Genomic DNA, 24,263 nt, shown 5'->3' with positions numbered 1-24,263 from the left:
CAGGATTTATTTTTCTCTCTATAATCCTGTAATGCCTCATCGCTACCTTCACGTTTTAGCACCTTAAACGCCTTATCTTTCTCCCTTATTGCTTTCCTTACAAGACTAGTTAGCCACATAGGCTTTTTCTTGTTCCTTTTATGCTTTTTCCCATAAGGTATGTGTTTCTCACAGGACTTTTTCAGAATATATGAGAAAAAGTCCCATTTTTTGGGGGGGGGCTTTTGTCTTTGAGAGCATTATCCCAGTCTATGCCTTTAAGGTCTTCCCTTAGTTGATGAAAATTTGCCCTCCTGAAGTTTAGAGTGTTGGTTGCCCCTTCACTAACGTGCTTAGTAAAGCGTAATACAAAATCAGTGATATTATGATCACTATTCCCCAGGTTCCCCCCAACCTGTAGTTTTGATACCCTATCAGGTCTGTTGGTAAGGATAAGGTCCAGCAGTGCCCCCCCTCTTGTTGGCTCCAGGACTAGTTGCGACAGGTAATTGTCTTTTGTTGTTGACAAGAACCTGCTACCTTTGAAGGACCTGCAGGTTTCTGCCCCCCAGTCAATATCTGGGTAATTGAAGTCCCCCATGATAAGTACTTCACCATGCTTTGAAGCCGCATCCATTTCACTTATCAGCATTTCCTCTGCTGCCTCCATTATATTTGGAGCCTTATAACAAACCCCTAGTAATATTTTATTTTTATTTTTCCCTCCTCTTATCTCCACCCATAGGGACTCCACATTTGCGTTACTGATGTCATCTCGCAAGACGGGCTTGAGGCAAGAGTTCACATATAAACAAACCCCTCCCCCTTTTTTATTTATACGATCCTTTCTAAAAAGACTATAACCATCTATAGTAACAGCCCAGTCGTAGCTACTGTCCAGCCATGTCTCGCTGATACCCACTATATCATATTTCCGTTCCAACATCAAGAGTTCCAGTTCCTCCATTTTGTTTGTGAGGCTTCTGGCATTTGTGTACATACACTTTATATGGTTTTCCCTGTCCGTATTCCTTTTGTCCTTATTCCCCAATCTCATTCCAGCCCCCCTTCCTCCCCCATGGACTATGGCTCTTCCCAGCTCTCTATGTACACCGTCTATTTGCCCTGCACAAGTGTAGTTGCCCTCCCCCCAGGTCTCTAGTTTAAACACTCCTCCAACCTTCTGGCCATTTTTTCCCCTAAAACAGCAGCCCCCTCCCCATTGAGGTGAAGCCCATCCCTACTGTAGAGCCTGTAGCCCACAGAAAAGTTAGCCCAGTTCTCCATGAACCCAAACCCCTCCTTCCTACACCAACTTTTGAGCCACTTATTTACCTCCTTGATCTCCCGCTGCCTTTCTGGTGTGGCACGTGGTACAGGCAGTATTTCGGAGAAAATTACCTTTGAGGTCCTTGCCCTGAGCTTATGGCCTAAATCTCTGAAATCATTTTTAAGGACCTTCCACCTACCTGTTACTTTGTCATTAGTGCCAATGTGGACCATGACCGCTGGTTCCTCACCAACCCCTCCCAGTAATCCATCAACCCGATCCGCAACATGCCGAACCCGAGCACCCGGCAAACAACACACTGTTCGGTATGCACGGTCTTTGTGACAGATTGCCCTGTGTGTTCCCCTAATAATCGAATCTCCCACTACCAGCACCTGTCTGACATTGCCTGTGCTCCCATTACCCTTCTTACTGGAGCAGACATTCCCCTGGTTGCTAGCGGCCACATCTTTCTGCAGCATTGCTACCCCAGAGCTGATATCCCCCTCATCCGCCAGCCTGGCAAACTTATTGGGGTGCACCAGATCAGGACTAGACTCTCTACAACTCTTCCCTCTACCCCGCCTTCTACATGTTACCCAACTAGCTGCCCCCTCACTCTGCACCTCCATACTTCCCTCCCCACAACCATCTTCCCCAGAGAGTTTGTGCTCCAGGAGCAGCAAACTTCGTTCCATATTATCAATTGCCCGTAGCCTTGAAACCTGCTCATTTAGATCCAGAATCTGGGCTTCCAGATGAGCAATTTTCACACACCCCACACAGCAGTATTCCCCCTCGAACGGCTGTTCAAGGAAAGCATACATGGCACAGGATGTACACCGTGTAGCAATTCCACTTATGGAGTCCATTATTCTAATGGGGATTACAATAAAAATATGCACAGAAAGAAGAATTTACAGTCAAAGTAACACAGAACACAGAAGTTACCTGCTAAAGCCCCTCAAACTTAAGTCCCTTAAACGTAAGTCACACTTAAGACACTGCACACACTTCAGATCAATGCACACTCGCCGCCAAGCTCATACACTCGCTTTGCTAATGCTTTTTTATAAGTTATCTGCCACAAAAATCTGCAGAGCTCACTGCACAAGATCTGGCTGCAAAATCTATACTGAACTAATATATATATATATATATATATATATATAATTATTATTTTTTTTAGATAAATGTGAGATAGAATTGATAGATATCCAACCAATCAGAATGGTCAAAATTTGTTCATATGTAACATGTGTTACAATGTTTAAAAGCTTCATTTGGGCCACACTGTGCTCCTAAGTGGCAAAATTCAGCAATAGTCCCACAAAAAATTATCTGGAGAAAAGATTCAAAGTGATTGGGCCAGGTGGGAAATATTATGATTTTGATTAAAGGTGGAACCCCTAGTGTCCCATCCACAGAGAAATTTCCTTTTAATCACCTTTAAATGTGTGCTGCACAGTTCAGATATTAATGATCCGTCCTTAGGATAAATCACCAATATCAAATCTGTGATTGTCTGTCCATTGACTGTCCATTGTATAGTAGTGTTATGGGGTTACTGCTGCTCAGTTCTCATTCACTTGGGATATTGATGGCGTATTGTAACTATTCATAAATATCTTAATCCTGGAACACCTCTTTAACCTCCTCTTGGAGGTAGAGAACAATCCAGACTGATACATATAAATCAGGGAATCATGAATAACTGCTGGTGAGCTACAGATGTCCAGATAGAGATGTCAAGCAAGAACATCCAATACAAATGCATTTGTCATGTTAGCCAAAGGTCAATTCCACCAGAGCCATTAGATTTGTGCAAAAATACCAGGAAAGATCCATAGCAAGAAGACTGAGCTAATGTCAATATCTCATGGAAGGTGGCAGAAAATAATCTGAAGGTTAGGACATAAGAAATGTTTTTAACCATAAATGAAAAAAATTATTATAAGAAAATACATGCAGGGAAACATTCATAAGGTTCAGACAGGGAATTATTTAGCTAAGAAGTCTCTTTTGAGGTTCATATCACGTTCTAAGATTGAACTGACTGGTATTGTAGTCATTTATACATTCAGCGCTTTAATTACCTTTAAGACAAAGTTTTTAAAAAAATTTTCATGTTTCTGTAATTCATTCTGCTCCTTCCACAAGCGTACCTCTTAGATTTTTTCATTTACAGAGCTTTTTATCCGCAAGAAAAAAATTGTATTTTATAGTGGCACCATTTATTATTCTGTGCAATGTACTGGGAAGCTGGAAAAAATTCCAAATGTGTTGGAATTTGCAAAAAAACACAGTTGCTCCATATTCTGATGGGCTTTACTTTTACAGCTTTTAAATGTGCGGTCAAGATTACAGCTCTCCTGATCACAGAGATACATCTTTCATATTTATCTTCAATCTACCTATCATCTGTCTATCTCCTATAGCAGTGGTGGCTAACCTATGGCACTGGTGCCAGAGGTGGCACTCAGAGACCTTTCTGTGGGCACCCAGGCTATCACCAGAGATGACTCCAGGTATCTTCCTGCAGTCCCAGACAGCCCAGGACTTGCTGTGTGCACAGAGCTATTTTAAAGTGACAGCGCTATCTGGGACTACTCGAGGGAGTGGGAAGGTGTGGACAAATCTGGATGATCATTGTAGCTCCGGCCCTGACAATTCTTCCTGTTTATGGGACCTTGGAGCGAAGCGACAATGATCATCCAAATTTCTTCTATTTTCTGCTTTATCGGTGTCCTCAGGGTGCTGGTATCAATAAAAGCTGTGACAGAGCAAGGAGTATAAATCACAAATTAAATTTCTATGTTGGCACTTTGCGATAAATAAGTGGGACTTGGTTGTAGTTTGGCCACTCGGTCTCTAAAAGGTTCGCCATCACTGTCCTAGAGAATTCTCCTACAGTCCTATATTACAAATACTTACCATACTATTGTTTGTAAACTAAAGGGGCTAAAGGGGCATATTACTGAATGTGACTGTTCATAAAATAGTTTTATTTTGGGGCCCAATTTCTAGTTTTGCCCAAGGTCCCCACTTTGCCTGAAACCGGCCCTGCCCAAGAGTCCTGCCCTTGGATAGACTATCTTTGCTGACACATGGAGTTTCATAGAATTGCCATAGCACTTGTACACAGATGAGTCTGAAAAGCTGTAAGGCTATTTTACAGAAATTAATCAGGGACTAGTATTTGGATGCACTGCACCAGAAGGATGAAAAAAAATCCTTACTGAAAACCAGAGAGTCATTTTAAGATCTATCAGCCACTGGGGAATAATAAAGATGTGGCAAAACTGAAATCATCAATTGTTCATGCAGTGCATAGTATAATATAAACAACTGTACTGTGTGGCTATGCTGTCACAACAGAGCTTTGTCCATAGACAATGTCTCTGGCAGAGGGAATACAGAGAATGAGACTTCTGCGGATGACCTAAGGCAGCGTCTCAGTGGGGTTTCCATGTACAATGTGACCCCACGGGACAAGTGACACAAGAACTCAACAGGACACAGGATGAGCCTGAAACTGATACGAAGAATTTTTTTCCCAAAGACTTCTATTCTGGGGTTCACAAATCAGCAATGCTGTACGTTGTCTATATTTATTCTATTTTTGTGTAGTGTGGTGTTTCAATGATGTACAATTATGAAACATAAGATGGGTAGGTAATGGCACCTGCCCCATAGACTGGTGGACCAGGAGCACAGATAGATGTGTAAGAGATTTAAACGATCAAGCACTTTTTTTAATGAAAAACTCTTCTTTATTAAATCATCATATAAAATAGATCAGCACATTGTGGTATACACAAACAGCTACACGTTTCGAGTAAAAAACCTCTTCATCGTGGCTTTTTTTTACGCGAAACGCGTAGCTGTTTGTGGATACCACTATGTGCTGATCGATTTTATATGATGATTTAATAAAGAATTTTTCATTAAAAAAAGTGCTGGATCGTTTGAACCTTTTAACCTTTTTCATTGTCTGCAAAAACCTGCAGCCAGAGGGTGTATCCTTTTGCACTTTCATATTTAATAAAACACTGATAATATTTTTCAACTGGTACAATACATACTAATATATGTCAAGTTAAAGATTCACATATTTACATATGCAGACTATAGCACTGCTATATAAAGGGCTATTGTCCAGGACAGGCAATTAATATCAGATCCACAGGGGTCCCCACAATCACGTAATTGAAGTAGTCTCTGCTCTCCACTGGGCACTGATTCCACTCTCCAGACACACGTCACAACCCTTCACATGGCTTTTTTCTAGCTCCTAAGCTTTAATACCAACTATAGTCACTGTGCATTGTAGAGCAGTGTCTGGTAAGGCGTGAAGAGACCACAGCCATCGTCTGGGTGTTTTGATCTTTTTAAAGATCTGAGTGGCAGGAATATGGGTGTTGCCATCCTGTACATTTTATATTGATCATGTATGCAAAGGATGAGTAATTAATAAATAAATCCTGGAATACCCCTAGAAGCCAAGTTAATATTGATATATACTGTATAGTATAGCTGATGCTCTATGTTACCATCCTATGTGCTACTTCTCAGCTTTGATTTATAGATTGTATTATACACAGGCTGTACGGTGTGTACTGTAAGAGATGGGTCTGTGAGTTTCATGTTTGCTCCTTTTTACACAAACTCTTTAAAACTCTAAAAACAATTTAGGGAGCTGTGAACAGGTGTTATAAAATATTTAATAAGATGTGTTGTGCTGTATACGCACACTGTATCATTTAAAAGAGGGAATGAGGGGATTTTAACTGTATCCACAGAGGTAACAAGAACATGGAAATAATAAAAGCTGTTCATAAAGTGTGCCTGATACACACTGTACAAGTGAAAGCTCTTCACATTCATAATGCATCTAAGCAGTTTTCCCATTTTGTTGATTTGTGGTATTTCCATGATACATGCCCTAAATGACTTATTTACCTGGAACCTAAGTGTAGATATATGTGTAGAAAGTCCAGCACACTAAACCACTCTAGGATGAGAATAATCTCATGAGAGAAGCCTAAGGCCAGAGACACATGATCATGGTGAGTTTATAGACCGAGCATAGTGGAAGGGATGGGACTCTGAGCATTGTCATGTATAGCATAATTAGCGTAGTTATGTATAAACAAATAACAGTTCTGTTCTTCTGTTCCACAGGGAAGCAGGGATTCTTTGCATCATATATCATTTTGATGCTTGGAGTCCTGTCCTAGGCACTGTGTTCAGTCCATGAAATTAAGTCATGGTTGTATGTCTTTGGCCTAAGTCATGTTGGGACTCTATCTGCAATCTACTATCTACTTTTTGTTAAGTAGATCCAGAGGTTGACTCCCGATTGCTTCCATGCCCCTTGTGAAAGTGGCCACGCCAGTGCAGGCGCAATGGCTCCCGGCACATTGGTACTGGTAGGGAATCCAGCAAAGGACCAGGAACTTCTGCACATGCGCAGAAATCCCCTGCAGCCAGCTGGGAACTACTGTGTTTTACAAGAAATAGCAAAACATACAGAAATGAGGCAGCAATTGTGAATCTATCTCTGGATTTACTATAAAAAGTAGATTCCTAGATGCTAGATTTCCTTTAACTCTTAATAGTCTTATTGTAATTTGCCTATATGTAAGCAAATGCACATTTCAGAGAAAAATGTAGACTTTGTCATAAACAGACGTTCGTGCTGGAGAATGACTTTCATCACTGGCAGTTGCATCGATATCTTGTGAGTGACAAAACTGTCTACATCATGTTTCAGAGGCAATAAGAAAACTTATAGATTACTTACAGAGAAGCAAAGTCAGGCTATGGGTATTGCATTGACCCAGTAACAAAACGGTGGCTTTCTTTTCATGCAAGGTGAATAAAATGAGATGCAAAGTTAACATTTAAAATGGCATTGTTCTTGGTCTAATCTGACCACCATCCGAGTGGTGATCTGGTTATTAGAGAAAAAGGAGAAGAATGGAAAACATTGGCAGGGATTGAGGCTGGGAGATGAATGTGGAAATGTAGAACGATTGTTTCTTTTTTTTTTCTGTCTTTCAGCTGACGGTTGTTTCTGTCTGTTTTTTAGAACAGATCCAAGGGGACAGGGAAAGTCAGTGTGGGGAGCTAAGGAAGACCCCTTTCTACAGCTGCGGCTGAGAGGATTAAAGTGCTTCATCCACAAGGCAACATTACACAAGTAGCCTTTGAACAAAAGTCATGGATACTATTAATGATATGGTAATCCTTAATCGAGCTACCTCCCAGTAGTGATTATACTGACATGGGAAGAATATATAAGTCGGGGATGCATCCCACAAACAACACTGTTCTTTTGTCCTTTCCAAGCTTGAGTAGGACTAACTTCAGTAGCATCTATAACGTCACTTTTCTCCTCTATGTATAGAAGGAACAAAAATCTGGACCTAAGACTGGATTTGCTTCCTGCAAGTTCCCACACACATTTTGTGCTGTTTAAAAAAAAAAAAGTACCCCTGTCAACTTTAGGGAGTGATGCCTATCTGAGAGCAGGACCACACAAAGGTTACTTATGGAGGTCTGGCAGAAGATGATTTAATTGCTCAACAAAGCGTGTCTCAATATCTGACTTCTAACTTATGAACGGTGAAGCGTAATGAAACATTTAGAATATGGGATGCATGTACTATATTTTACGTAAATATGTGTGCTTTGGATGGCGTTGTGCATTTTCTCTCCTTTAACTTTTAGTAGCACATGCAGTGGCTATTCAAATACCAGCCGTCCATCATTCCTGAAAACCCCTGAGTCAACATTTTACTTCTGTTCTCCATCACAAAAAGAGCAAATATACTACACAGAAAGGGGCGTTAGAACAAGTGTACAGGCATATTGGCAGGATTTGCAGAATACACAATGATGACAAAGTTGACAATGTTAACACAAGTAATATAAATAAGGCTATGTTCACATTGAAGATTGGGTTTCGCTCTATTTTTGGTTAAAGAAAGAGAGGATCGCTACTTGTTAAAAATGCTAAAGTGTATTAGTTCAGTTGTCACTAGAAAATTGGAGACCTAGCATTGGCTGTCACTCCTTTATGGTCAAATAGTTATAAAATATAAATGAAAAGTGTTTAAAAAAACTGAAACACACAATCTTTTACAAAATAGGTACACATTTCAGATAATAATTTTTTACAGTATGTTATGTTATACAACTCAACTTATTGACAAACTAACCACAAGTTAAAGTTCTGTTTCTAACAGGTGAGGAAAAGAATTTGGAAAAGAAACTATTGGAAATCAATAGGCGCAAACATATGAAGCCAAAATTGTTCTAGAATAAAGATGAATCGATCATTCAAGGTTAGTTGAATTAGTTGAAGCTTTACCAAATTTTTCAAATGTTTTGATTCCAAATAGAATCAGGTCGAACCAATGTTATTCTGCTCGTCCTGGAAATTGTTATCTAACCCCCTGTAGCCCTCTCAAACACACAATTTGTTAGAGTGTAAGGGTTAGCATTAACCTTAAATTTTAATCTTTACGCTAAGCTTATGGATGATTGTAGTAGCTGCCATTTTAAATGATCTGTCCAATGAGAAGCTTACAATATTCAGATTTGGTGCTGTAAAATAGGCCGATTTGTACCAAATCTACAAATCAACAAATCCATATGATAATCTCTATTCTAGAACAAGAAGGTAAATAGACCAGATATTAATAAGATAAGATAAATATTCCGGTAGGGGAGGAAAGAATCTTTACAATGACCATTTATAGTCAACCGATACTATAAAGTCGACTGATTTCCAGTAGATCATACCATAGCTCTTCCATTAGCCTGTTGTCCCTAATTGGATATATTGCCATGTCTGATGGAGATGTTAGGAAATACAACAATTGGAAACCTCCTTGGTTTCACAATGGATCTTGCTGCAGTATATAGAGATCTCTACATTTACTGAAAATGAATAATTATACCACATAGAATAATTCTTCCATATGCTGTTGAATTTCTGTTTCCATAACTTCAACTCCATTCAGTCTGTGTATACAGCCACCACAAGCAATCTAGAGCTATGGTAAAAGGATACTATTCTGCTGATATACACGTATAAAATATATAAGCTTACTAATGAAGCTATCCCACAAATATATAGTATCTTCCACAAAGAGAACTTTCCATGCAGAAAATGGTAAAATGATGAAGTTGTGTTCAAAAGGAACTTATCATACAATGTTACAGAGCAGGAGAAACTGAGCAGAATGATATGTACTTCTGGCGGTAGAACTAGTAATATATTCAGTCATCAGAAGTCCAGTGGGAAGTCATACAAGTCGTTGACACCCTCTCCTATATTAGTGTGCATACAGAGATATAATAGTTCTAAATTATCGATGAGTGGAACCAATGGTCGGGTTCAGGTTCCGCATACGGGTTCAACTGCCTGACCCGGAAATTTCGCCGGTTATGTGGCCGAACAGCCAATCTGGCAAATTGACGCCCCAAGCAACTAGCCATTGCTATGATTGGCCAAAGGCTTGTTTTCTGCGTAACAAATTGCACTTCAAAATTGTGCAATTTAATATTCCATGGTGTGTACTGGGAAGCGGAAAAATCTCCAAATGCAGTGAAATTAGTTAAAAACCGTATTTGTTTTCTTGTGGGCTTGGATTTTTTACGGATTTCACTGTGCGCTCCAAATGACATTTTTACTTTATTCTTTGGGTTGGTATGATTACGGGGATACCAAATCTGTATAGGTTTTATAATGTTTTCATTTACAAAAATTAAATCCTGTACAAAAAAAAATTATTTTGACATATTGTGCTGCTAATAACTTTTTTATACTGTACAGAGATGTGGGTGGTGTCCTTTTTTGGGAATTTTGATGACATTTTCAATGCTACTATTTTCAGGACTGTACGACCTTTTGATCACTTTTTATAGAAATTTTCATATTTTTTAAAATTGAAAAAAAGTGCCATTTTCAAATTACTATTTTCCATTACGGGGTTAAATGCAGTGAAATACCATTATATTTTGATAGATCTGGCATTTTCGCAGGTGGCGATACCTAATGTGTTTATTATTTATACTGTTTCAGTTCTAGGGAAAGGGGGCGATTTGAATTTTTAGATTTTTTTAAATTATAATTTTTTTTAAACTTTTTTTTATTTTTATTTTTACTATTTTAGACTCCCTAGGGTACTTTAACCCTAGGTTGTTTGATCAATCCTATCATATATTGACATACTACAGTATGGCAGTATATGAGGATTTTCCACCTCATTCATTACAATGAATGTAATGAAAGGGTTAAAACGAGACAGCCTTGGGTCTTTGGAAGTCCTGAGGTTGTCATGCATATGGATCACTGCTCCCCAATGACATCACGGGGAGCAACGATCCTTGCCAAGATGGCGGCCGTCAAGATGGCGATCCTCGCCAAGATGGCGCCGCCTTTTTTTTAAGTTGGCGGCGATCAGCGGGCTAACACTTGCGATCGATGCTAGCACTGACCACAGGTGTTACCAGTAAGCCTTTTCTGCAATATGCAGCAAAGACTTACCGGCTATGGAGAGGGCACAGCACTTAAGCCCTCTCATTTGCACCTGCACCCGGCATGTGACATAGTATTACGTCACATGTCAGTAGAGCCCTGAGAGACTCCCAGCTCCCCCATCCCCTATGACACCCCGTGGGTGACGATCCAAGCCAGAAAGCAGCAAAAACATAGAGGGAGATTTATTAATCTGTCCATGGCAGAATTCTGCCGTAGTTTGCACTATAAAACTGTCTGCACCACATTTATAAAGGATTTTAGACAGTTTTTTGTCTCTCCTATGACTAGCTTGACAAAAGGGGCCTAACAAAGGGGCGTGGCCTTGTGCCAAAAAAAGATCCCGACAGAATTGTGTCCTAACTTTCTGGCGTAAAGTAAGCCAACTAATAAGAGGTGCAGAGTATGGCCAAATAGTCTTATACTAGGACTGATTTACCCTGCAGCATTAGACACTTTTGTGGACCCAACCTCTTCATACATCCTTCATACACTGTGATATTCCATTATGTGTTTTTAAAGCTGATATACATAAAGGGTGAGTCAAAAGTCCCAGGACACCCTTTCATTGCAGAAACAGAAGGGAATATTTCATATCTGAACACCCAAACAAGTAATGGGTAATCTTTAAGGCTTTGTCCAGAATATGTCTACCAACTGGAAAGTCGCCATATTGGATCAATGGAGAGTTTTTCCAAAGAGAATGTGGCCATGTAGCATATCAAAGATGACTTGAATTTTCTCAGAAAGTGATTACTGCAAAATTGTGACTCTGCTTGTGGATTAAACGTCACCAACTCCAACGATTCTCATGCAAGTTCATGGTTTGCATCCAGCCCCTTCAGCTCTGTGTTCAGCACCATGGACAACACATCAAATGGCTGTGTGTATTACAGGGAATGTTCCGAGTTATTGTTGCAGATTTCTGTGTTCAATCAATTTCTGTAGAAATTCTGGACCACCTCATACAATATAGGGGTTTACAAGATGGCTGCCATGTTCTAAACATAGGCTAAAATATAGATTCCCTTAGCCATTACTTGCTGGTATATTGAGAGATGTCATTTTCCTTTAGGTTTATCAACTAAAAGGGTGTCCTAAAAATGTCAAGTTACTTTGTAAACACATAGAAGGGCTTCTAAATAAATAAGAATATCAGCAAAAAGGTTTTTTTCTCAGTAATCCAATTCAAAAAGTGAAACTTATATATTAAATTGAACTTATCTAAGTGTTTATTTATGTTAATGTTGATGATTATTGCTTACAGAAAAACCAAAAAGTCATTGGGGCACATGTACTAGAAACAATGCAGTCTGTACTATGTGCAGTTGCCTGTGTAGTGTGCAGAGAGTACCGGATTCAGGCTCTGTAGCACCTGTTCTGCATGAATCTGCCGCTCCCTGTACTGCCTCGGCAGAGCGCACCAACTTTTTTTTGGTGTACCTTTAACATGGGGAGTGTGACACACTTCTGTCGGACTTTTGTTTTCTGTTGGACTTTACACATTCTTTCATTTGCAAACTGCTTGCTTGCAAAGTCCAACAGAAGACTCACTCAAGGTCCTTAATAAATGTGCCCCATTATCTCCAAAAATTTGAATAATTAAGAGCAGGGGAGTTTGTTGGCCAATCAACGTTTGCCAGTGTGGTCAGTAGCCAAGTCCTGCTGGAAAATAAAAATCCCATCTCCAAAAAGCTTGTTGGTGAAGGGAAGCATGAAGTGCTCTATTGGAAGACAGTTGCGCTGACTTTGGTCTTCATAAAACACAGTGGACCTACTCCAGCAGATGACATGGTCCCCCAAACCATCACTGATTGTGAAAACTTCACCCCAGACCACAAGAAGCTTGGATTGTACCTCTCCAATCTCCCTACAGACCCTGGGACCTTGATTTCAAAATGGAATGAAAATGTACTTTTATGTAAAATTAACACCTTGGACACTGAGCAACAGTCCAGTTCTTTTTCTCCTTGGCCTAAGTAAGAAGCTTCTGGGGCTTTCTATTGGTCAGGAGCAACTCATGTGACACTTGTAGCTCATGTCCTGGATATTTCTATGTGCGGTGGCTCTTGAAGCACTGATACATTTTTGAATGGTCTTTTCTCAACAATCCTATCAAGGCTGCGGTTATCCTGATTGCTTGTGTACCTTTTTCTTTAGCAATGACCTTTTGTTGCTTACTCTCCTTATGGAGTGTGTCACTGACTGGACATTTCTCAAGTCTGCAGTCTTCCCCATGATTGTTTTACCCACTGAACCAGACTTTTCAAATCATTAGGAAGCCTTTACAGATGTTTTGGGTTAATTATTCTGATTGGAAAAATTTCAATCTGTTTGTAATGACTCTATTGTATATATGGGTTTGAATTGAATTACAGGAAAAATAATAACTAAAATATTTGCAGATACCCCTGCATCATAGGATAGGATAAATATGTATTTTGTTTGAAAATATTAAATTATCTTTACTTTGGTTGAATTTAGTGTGCAGAAATTTAAATGATTTAATATTCAACCATGTAAAATTCAACATTATAAAAAGAGATGTGAGAGATGTGTAGCCATGTAGGCCACAAATCAGAATACCGGTATAATAAATTCTTTTTTGTGGCCTATGACACTACTATATGCCTCTGAATTGGGTGTAAATGATTGTGACTAGTGTATTCTAAGCTCAAACTAGCTGTAAAGAATAGACCGACTACAGACATTAATTACCCAGAATCAAACATCGCCATGAAGTGAGGGTATCTGATGTTCCCATCTCCGTCAAGGGGGATTCTGTCAAGTAGCTGTTCAAAGTCTTCATCAGTAATCTCCACGTCGAACCTGAAACAGAAGTCAGTGCCAGTCAATCACAGAGCTTGTTTGGCTGGAAGGCTCCCTTAATAATCCAAGCATATGGTTGCCATTAACTCTTTGTCACCTCGTTGCCCCTCAAACAGTCAGAGAGCGCACACGTGAATATCAGAGGTTAATCAGGTTTTTCATCAGTGAAAGAATTTCAAACCCAAAATCCTGACGGAGAGCTTGGCCAGATGAAATACCAGCATACAGAGCCATGTCGGATTGTCCTCTCTGTAAGCCCGTATTCATTAGGCTAAAACAGTGGTATTGCTTAAACAAGCTCGCACTTCAAAAGGCTTTTCACTCGCCCTGGTTGGCATGAAAGGACATGTACAAAAACATTGCTTTTCATGAGAAAAAGAAGTGAATTTGGAAAGCATATTGTAAAAAAAGAAACCTGGCATACATATATTCCAAAAGTGGTTGTATGCATTCAATAGCAAATAAGTGTTTTCATCCCCGGAGCACAATTTAAGCATAATCCCTAAAACACAGGAATAAATCAGGATGATTTAAGAAAATAATGATGAACAAGGCTTCATTCATTACGTGGAGAGGCTGATAATGGACAGCTGACTTCTGATGGAAGAAGGTTGCAGAGGGGATGGGAATAGCGGTAAGTTCCTTTACTTGTTGTAAGGGTAAAGAACACTATGCCAAAAGTAAGCATTCAGCTCAGCGTGCAGACTGTTCATCACTCTGACAGATTTATGTAAATAAAATAGACCTTTGTAAGAAATACAGAAAGATTCCCTGTCATGGCTTTAGACATAAATGTCTTTCTCAGGACTAAATAGGCCACTTACTTAAATGTCCTGTAAAGTTATGTATATCACAGCTGATTAGCATATAAAAGGCAATTCTTTCTGTCCTTATATTGTACATACAGGGTATATAGCCCTTCACAATAAAATATGGTAATATACTTAATGCAATTATATCGGTGCACACAGCTCTTTAAAGGTTAGATGCATTAACCTTTAGAGACGTATGAAATGAGGACAAGTCATATTCTGCATTGGAAAACTCCCATTTCTAGAACGTGAGGATATAGAGAACTCAGACAAGACAGCTGCTCAGACGTGGAGCCATGATGCGGCCATATTAACATAAAGTATAATATAACAATATAAGAAAGAAAATTTACCAGAATTTAGAATATTCACATTTATCAAATTGTTTACATTTTTAAATGATCATAGAAATGAGAACTACATCATAAATGATGGCTTTATGTTATTCTCCTCACACATTTAGGAAGAAATATACACTGTGCAATGCCTTAATAGAATTCGAGTAAGTTCGAAAAATTCACCTAAAAGAGAATAAAAGGCGTGACTTATACCAATGCCTACAAAATGATAGTAATATTTGGCTTACCTCTCACTGTTGTATACATTTGCACTTTAACTCATAGAAGCCACAATTACTAGGAAAAATTGTTCTGTCCTATACAGCATGTTACACTATTGGATCTACCAAGGACCCTACTAAACTATGTGCGAGTGAATGGAAAATTGATAACAACAAAACAAATCCCCCAGAATCACTAAAAAGGAATGACATTGTATATATATTAGTGGAAAAATTAAAAAGAAATGGAATGTCATCGCAGATTCCGATGGACACTGATGGAGATACTAAAGTATAAGGAAACCAATGCGAAAAATATACAAAATAACACATTTTTTTCTCTGTATATAAATGAAATAGTTAATAAAAGATAAGACAATTTGGTATAAATGATATATACTAGAATATTAGAATATACATATATTCCCATCCATCAGTAATTGAATGGCTCAGCCACTTGGGAACCACACCATTCTCCCACAGCTATTTGTCCCTTTAAACTATGCATATTCAAGGTGTCCCAGTGTATTGGTGGCATTGGGGCAGCTGAACTAGGAAACTAGTCAGACATGTGCTTAACATACAACAGGCTTTACTATGAATGACCACAGCATCCCTATAAAACTTTCATTTTTATGTCAGTCGTCCACACTCCAACAATGGCTGTTCTGCATGAGGGCTGAATGGGAGACAGTGATGGAACATTGAGACAATGATGGGATTAGGAGACAATAGTGGGAATCAAGGCGACAGAGGTTGTGAGACAGTGTAAAGGAAGGCACAGGAGCAGTGGGAAGATGATGAGGGAGGGGGTTCAGATACCCAGTAATATTAAGTTAAACACACTGATATTATATCAACCTATACAAACTCAACAAGCACCATCAACCTGTGTAACATACTCACTGTGTGTATACAGGTATACAGGTATGACGCTTTAAAGACGAATAATCTAATCGCTTGAAGACAATGTATAGTATTGTATTTGAGAGTCTCAAAATCTGATGAGTAATTTTTGCCATAAAAGCAAACTCCAAACACCTGGATAATGGATTAGAATGTATTAGAAAGTCCTTGAAGAAAGTTATTTCCAGTATCGGCATGTGTCCTTTAACATGACAGAGGATCGGCGTCTGATAACTGAGGGTCTGACCACCGGTGATCACGGGAACAGGAGCCCACATGTGACCCAAGTGTTCAACTAGCTTCCCATTCACTTGTATGGGACTATTATGGGATCGCTTTACAGTATAGCCGATATCATGATTGCTAGAGTAATCACATATTTATAAGATTTATGATAGGATATGGGCTGTGAAAGCATGTAAGATGGGTGCAAAAGAACAATGTTATATGTGCTCTGTGTACCATCAACAAAGCACTAGGCAAAGCAGATAGGCTGTATTATGCTTTATATCTTAGACTTTTATTTTACTTTACCCCCCAGCAGTCTGAAAAATAGGGGTCCCGTTCTCACTAATAGGTGGCCTCATGCTTGTCTGGCCGCTCTATTACATAGTATGGGAGTGCCGAAAATTGCAAAGCAGAGCACTCAGTTAACTTCTCATACTCACATAGACAGTGACTGGAAATACCCGAGAGCTGTGCTCCACAACCCTACCATACAGTTGAATTAAGTGTCAGGGTGCATGCTCATCCTGCTGCTCCACCCTTTAGCGAGAATGGGACTTTTGGATTTATTGGTTCTCTGGATTGCTGGGGGTCCCATTCTTGTGATCAGTGGGGATACCAACTTTCCCAGTATTTCATGTAATGTGCTGGAAGCTGGAAAAAAATTCCACATGCCACAGAATTGAAAAAACCACCCAGATGCAGTTGCATCATTTTATTTTAGCTTTCACTGCACTGTCATATTAAAATACTTATTTTTATATAGAATGGTCATTGTCGGATGTTGGGAAACTTAATGGGGGGGGGGGGATTTATTAATCTGGGTGCAGGTGAAAGTGTGCTATAATTTTAAGTGTGATTTACATTTGTGGCGCAAGGGATTAATGATTTAGCACACAAATCCAAAGATTAAGAACTGCCTCCACTTTCACGAAGGTAAAATAGAACTCCCTAGACCAGCATTTAGCTGCTCTATTTGTGCGCCAAAAATTGTGCCACAACACCAGTTGCCAAAATAGAAGCACCGGAAAAGTGATGGTGAGCAGCGACACAATTTCAAGCTCAAAAACAGAACAAGTTGGGAATGTTAGAAAACAACCAAAATTGTGGAGCTGACACTTCATGAATAAGATACAAGAGGCACGGCAAGGGGAAAAAAACACTGCCAGCTTTACGTTTGAAAAGAGATTAAAAATGACCCCCAATGTGTTTTATGTTTATGTGTTTTTGTTTATTACTTTTTGTCAGGGGTGTTCCTGTGACTGACGTCCCAGGTCGCAGGCGCACCTATGCTCCTCTCCGTGCCCCCGGCCCCCTGCAGCTGTGCTCACCTTACCTCGATCCAGCGATGACTCCGGCAGTCTGGTGCACGTGCTGGCTTCTGGAGATTTAAAGGGCCAGCACGCCGATAATTGCCGCTGGCCCGCTGCCAATTCTGTTATATTCCCAGCCCCTTCCTGAGTCTCCTGCCGGATCTTTGTGCCTTGTGCCTTGGAGAAAACTTTGTTCCTGATGCCCTGAGCTTGTGTTCTGAATTCCCGTTGAATTCCTGACTACGCTCCTTTGCGGCCTGCCCTCATCTTTTGCTTTTTCCCCCCCGACTCTGATCCTTTGCTACCAGTCCTGACCTCCTGCCTGTCCCTGACTACGATTCTGCTCAACGTCTCTGTACCTCGCCTTGGCCGCCACCGCGAACAAAGCTGGGCCTGCTTTGCGGTGGGCTCTGGGGAAACCGGGTACCGTTGCCTAGGAAGCTTGAATAAGTAATTTAAGATTAAATGTACCACTGTCTAAAATTCTTACACTAGGGAATGAAATTATTTTGTAATAGTATATATTTGGGAGCTGGGAAATTCACTAAAAAGTGAAAGTAACCATTCATATGACCAATGCATCGTAGGGGTTAAAGGGGTTATAGGTCTTTCTATATATTTTTAGTCCTATGGTTTTGAGAAAGGGGTATATCCCTGAAACGTGTTAACAAAGGACAACTTCACAAGTTTTTATACGATTTTATAAGTCTGTTTTTCTAACCCTAATTTTATTAAACTTAAATTTGCTCTACTGATGCTGCTTCAATTATGATCTCACTGCTAAAAGTGACTCATGTAAGGCGGAATATGACTCTTCTCTGCTCATTTTCACTACTTTGGAAATTCTATTTTTTATGGGCAAGATTTCACATGAAAAAGGGAACTCTTGGCTGGTACCATATATACTCGAGTTTAAGCCTAGTTTTTCAGCACAACAAAATGTGCTGAAAACCCAAACTCGGCTTATACCTGAGTAAAAAGAATACTAATTTTACCAGGTTTTTGTGGTAAAATTAGGGGCCTCGGCTTATACTTGGGTCGGCTTATACTCGAGTATATACGGTAGTTTAATGGGGTAGAATCTGGTGACAGTGTCCCTGTTCCTGTAAAGAAAATCAGCTGTATTTTACAAGTTTGGAAAGACATTAGGACGCACGATGCAGTGAGGAGAGATGAATGGCTTATATGTCATTGGATTCATGTTTAAGGCACATAGCATAAGCGGATATATACCTGCTCTCTATGGCTGCTCGAAATTCCTGTTGGCTTATAACATTTCTTTTGAATTTATCAATTTTCCTAAAAAATATAATAACAATAATAAGATATTAGACAAGAATTGCTATATTATATTACTTTTAGAACAGAAAGAGCATAAATGCAATATATAACTGTAACATTCAGCCCTCATACACTCATCTACAAAAGTAATAGACATCAAACTGTAGGTAGAAACTAGAATATGAACAGGTTCTGATGTGTCCTGACATTAGTGAACTTCCAAAACTAGATCCACAATGTAATATGAAGAGTTACTGTTTCTACTGGATGCAGGTGAACCTTTCTATTTTCAAAAGCAAGTTGTCATAATTTTACAATAATTTAATTAGAAACCTAGAAGCGTAACTATAAATAAGTTCATGGGCAGCTGGCTCCCCTTTGCTAAGGGTGCCTAAAGGTTTCCCTATCACAAGAAATCAGTATAATAAATGACTTATGATACGTGGATCTCTGAACCTAGGTCGGCTGCTTCATCTCTGCATTTGCAGTGGATGGAGAATGTATAAGTGTCTACTGCTATCAACATAATGTCCACAAGAGGGCACACTATAACATATAGAAAGATAAAGGTATATATATATATATATATATATATATATATATATATATATATATACAGATACAGAAAGTATTAAGACCCCTTTACATGTTTAGCTCTTTGTTTCATTGCAGCCAATTGGTAAGATCAAAAAAGTCAATTTTTTGCTCATTGGTGTACCTCTGCTTCTCATGTTGACAGAAAAATAATGAAATGTAGAAATTTTTGTCAATTTATTTTATAAGAAAAACTGAAATATCACATGGTCATAAGTATTCAGATCCTTTGCTGTGGCACTCATATTTAACTTACATGCTGTCCATCTCCTTCAGATTCTCTTTGAGATGGTTCTACTGCTTCAATGGAGTCCAGTTGTGTTTAATTAAATGGATTGAACTTGATTAGGAAAGGCACATACCTGTCTATATAAGACCTTACAGCTCACATGGCATGTCAGAGCACATGAGAATCATGAGGTTTAAGGAACTGCCCAAGACAGAATTGAGACGAGGCACAGATCTGACCAAGGTTACAAAATAATTTCTGCAGTACTGAAGGTTCCTAAGAACACAGTGGCGTTCATAATCCTTAAATAGAAGAATTTTGGGATGACCATAACTCTTCCTTGACCTGGCCGTCCAGCCAAACAAAGCAATCCTGAGAGCTTTGGTGATAGGTATAAAGAAGAACCCCAAGATCACTGTGTCTGTGCTCCAGAGATGCAGTAGGGAGATGGGAGAAATTTCCACAAAGTCACCTATCACTGCAGCCCTCCAGCAGTTGGGACTTTATGGCAGAGTGTGCCGACAGAAGCCTCTCCTCAGTGCAAGACATATGAAAGCCGCATACAGTTTGCAAAAAAACACATGAAGGGCTCACAAACTATGAGAAATAAGATTCTCTGGTCTGATGAGACTAAGATTGAACTTTTTGGTGTTAATTCTAAGCAGTATATGTGGAGAAAACCAGGCACTGCTCATAATCTGCCAAATACAATCCCAACAATGAAACATGGTGTTGACAGCATCGTGCTATGAGGGTGTTTTCTAGCTGCAGGAACAGGATGACTGGTTGTAATTGAAAGAAAGATGAATGCGGCCAAGTACAGAGATATCCTATAAACCTCTTCCAGAGTGCTCTGGACCTCACACTGGGCCGAAGGTTCACCTTCCAACAAGACAATGACCCTAAGCACACACCAAAAATAACAAAGAAGAGGCTTCAGAACAACTCGGTGACTGGCCCGGCCAGAACCCTGACCTAAACCCACTTGAGCATCTCTGGAGAGACTTGAGAATGGCTTCTACCAACTGGAAAGAATCTACAAGGATGAATGGCAGAGGATCGATCCCCAAATAGGTGTGAAAAACTTGTTGCGTCATTCCCTAGAAGACTCATGGCTGTAGTATCTCAAAAGCTGCTTCTACTCAATACTGACCAGGTCTGAATACTTATCACCATGTGATATTTAATTTTTTTTTCTTTTTCTGTAAAGATGGGGGGGGGGGGGAGAGAGTGTACATTAATGAGCAAAAATTAAAAGAACATTGAATTTCATATTTTAGCTAGGTCTAGTATTTTCCCTGCTTGTGTATGTAATTCTTATCAACAGACGTACTCAAAGGTTGCCAGCAGGGCCAAGAAGTCTGACTGGAAGAGGTTTGCGAGTCTTGCTTCCACTGCGGTTAGGGTAGAAGATGGACTTATGGCTCCTTCACGATGGAATCTGTAATTTAGGAACAATTTAAATGGTGTTAGAAGCACCACCGACAGATGAAAACACAAAGATATATTCATTATACCCCCAAGAACAGACACGAGGGCCTGCAAAGATCAACTAGAAATAAAATTGTTCATGTGCAGTTATCAGTAGAATCACCCCCTTACTAACCTGCAGCCAAAAAATGTCTAAAATTGTCATCGCAATCCCTTATATGTTAAGGATGCAATCAGTGAACATAAACCTTGGTGAAACCCAGTTACACTTCCAGTGCCCACAATAGTGTACAAAAAAGATCATATGTTTCTTATGTTACATTATTCTACATTGCTACACATAATTCAATATAGAAACTAAATTTATTTCTATGCTGTTTGCAAAAATTAACTATCAAGGTCCACAGATTTGTGTAATACACTGCAGTCTTCAGCGCCACCCAGTGGACAAATTTGTAAATACTTCAAGTAACACTGTAATTCACAAAAATGTGAAAAACTGAATATCAAGAATCTACGTGGAGAACATAAGATAAACAATGTAAAAGTACAAGTATCAATCACTGTCTTGTGTAATATTACACCTCCTATTTGTTGGCTTAAGTTACACCACAAATATGAGACAACATTTTGGCATATATTTTTTTTGGATACTGGACCAATTCCCATGTCAATTCTGCAAAGCCAAACCCTTTAGAGTAATGCTGCACCCTCTAGATGCACGAGCTATAGCCATAGTCCCATCCACTAGTAATATATTAGGTTATTCCAGTATTAACATATGAGGTTAAGTGGGTTCTCCATGCCATGTATAACACCCATACTGACATTCGATGTTAAGAGACACTGGGGTCACTTTACTAAGGGTCGTGCTGCTCATTTTTGTCGGACTGTTCGTCTTTTCTGGGGATTACCCGGCTTGGACAGGTAATTAACTAGTGTCTGCGCTGGGATTTCGGCGCATGCGATCGGGGGGGGAGTGCCGTCGGACAATCCAACTGATTTGGACTGAGCGCGGGATTTAACTTTCAAATTGTGTCAAAAGCCTAAGCACTTAAATGCACCCTAAAATAGAAGGTTAACTTTGTTGGACCTGAGCAGGGAAGCGACACATGCACGATATTGGGTGCACGATCCAAGTGAATCGCGGCATTTCGATGCACTTTCGATGAACTCCAGCGGATGGCTAAGTAAATGTGCCCCATTATTTGGAAGTGTGAGGTCCTGCTTTGTAGCAAGTGACTGCCCCGCAGGTGGTGCAGCATGCACTATTGTTTTCTCACATGTGGACCATGGACCTCTATAAAAGTCAATGCTTCTGTAAAAAAAGCGGATGGCAAATGGATAACATCTATATGCCATTTGGATGGTTGTGACCTGCTTACCTGTGGTTTGGGTCTGAGAGTATCTTGTGAGTGATGCCTTTCTCACTGCGGTCTTGGAAATTTCTTAGAAGGTCTATGTAACTTATTCCTGTCACAGAGTTCTCAAGTCCACATCTTGCCAGGAACAGATTCAAGTGTTCATCTTTAAGTTTCAGGTCAAACATTTCCAGGACTGCCAGAAAATCATCTTTTTCAACCTTCACACATAGAAAAGAGTCTATTTAATTTGTACATATTTCCAGTTCTCCATCCACTTTAATAGGACTTCCAAATCATCAGAGAAGTGGGAAAGCCCCTTTAAAGTAATTGTCCAGGATTTGTAAAAGATCTCTAACATTAGGGAATGCTTTAACCCCTTAGTGATCATTAAAAGGTTAATGCATTGCCTTGATTTTACAAAAACCAACAATGTCTTAAAACAGGCTTTCCCACTTCCACAATAATTTGAAGGACCTATTAAAGTGAATGGAGCACTGGGGGACAGAAAACCCATTTAAGCATTACAAAGATCACAATGGAATCTGGCTACCATCTGTACCATCAATTCCAGGCACTGGAGAAACTTACTGAGCAAAATGTACCGGAATTGTGGTGTCATTTCACATCTCCTGCCTCTGCATATGTAGGTAGTTCTGGATATACACTAGTTTCTGCTCTATCTCTAATACAGTTACCATAGAAGTAGGTCAGTATTTTTATATGAAATCGTTCTACCCACCTTACCAATTCTTTGCGGATCATGCCTTTCAAATTCTTCCTTCATGCTCCGGAATCCTTCTCTGAATTTGTCTTTCAGCCACTTCTCAATGTTGAGCGAGGCTTTCCGTTCTAGTTCAGCTCGAGACATCTCTCTGGATTGTACAACTGGAGCTGTAGTGGTTTATAATGAAACATAGACAGGTCAAGAGACAATAATGATTGACAATAAATGCAGTCAATCCTAAGAATACTCAATTATTTTCCAATATATCTATATAATATATCTATTGTCTTTTATGTTACTATAATAAACTTTGATTCATTCTTGTTTTTACAAAGAGGTTTTTTTTTCTGATGTCATGGAATTCATAAAGAAAATGGTAGCATGTTCCAACACATGTCATATTGTATTGCCATAGTGCTACTATGAGAGAACAAGGTGCTATGCACAGTTACTATCGACGAACACACAGTGAATTCAGTCTTGATGTTTTTTGCCCTCACACAGGATCCATACACACATCATAGACTGTAAGCTCTTGTGAGCAGGGCCCTCTCTCCTATTGGTCCATATGACTGTTTGTACTCTATAATGTATATTTTTTGTATATGTCCCCTATGACTTGCAAAGTGCTACAGAATATGATGGCGCTATATAAATAAGGATTATTATTTATAACTGTTTTATCTGTCACAACAACAAGCTTAATGAAAGTGAATGAGAATATATCAAAGCCCACAAAATGTTTTATACATTATTAGTCATTTTATTATATATAGCACGACAGGCTCTCCTTCATGTCCAATACATTTGCCAAAGGTTCGTTAAAGGAGTCGTCCACTTTCAGCAAATAATTGATGTTGTTTGTGTAATTAAAAGTTATACAATTTTCCAATATATATATATATATATACACTCACCGGCCACTTTATTAGGTACACCTGTCCAACTGCTCGTTAACACTTAATTTCTAATCAGCCAATCACATGGCGGCAACTCAGTGCATTTAGGCATGTAGACATGGTCAAGACAATCTCCTGCAGTTCAAACCGAGCATCAGTATGGGGAAGAAAGGTGATTTTAGTGCCTTTGAACGTGGCATGGTTGTTGGTGCCAGAAGGGCTGGTCTGAGTATTTCAGAAACTGCTGATCTACTGGGATTTTCACGCACAACCATCTCTAGGGTTTACAGAGAAT

At 39.4% G+C, this 24,263-nt stretch overlaps 1 protein-coding gene across 1 annotated transcript in view; it reads right to left on the bottom strand.

Annotated features, from left to right (window-relative positions):
- LOC140076401 (EF-hand calcium-binding domain-containing protein 6-like) overlaps positions 1 to 24,263 on the bottom strand; it is an 80,457-nt gene that overhangs the window by 18,642 nt on the left and 37,552 nt on the right. Inside the window, exons 9-13 of the mRNA XM_072122933.1 lie at positions 23,085 to 23,236; positions 22,367 to 22,563; positions 20,884 to 20,991; positions 18,680 to 18,745; positions 13,521 to 13,631 (exon numbers count right to left, since the gene is read on the bottom strand). Of these exons, the coding sequence (XP_071979034.1) occupies positions 13,521 to 13,631; positions 18,680 to 18,745; positions 20,884 to 20,991; positions 22,367 to 22,563; positions 23,085 to 23,236 (634 nt within the window). The remainder of the gene's footprint in view (positions 1 to 13,520; positions 13,632 to 18,679; positions 18,746 to 20,883; positions 20,992 to 22,366; positions 22,564 to 23,084; positions 23,237 to 24,263) is intronic.

Source organism: Engystomops pustulosus, chromosome 1 (genome assembly GCF_040894005.1).
Source record: "Engystomops pustulosus chromosome 1, aEngPut4.maternal, whole genome shotgun sequence".
Taxonomy (NCBI): Eukaryota; Metazoa; Chordata; class Amphibia; order Anura; family Leptodactylidae; genus Engystomops; species Engystomops pustulosus.
This window is presented reverse-complemented; position numbering and strand designations above follow the sequence as displayed.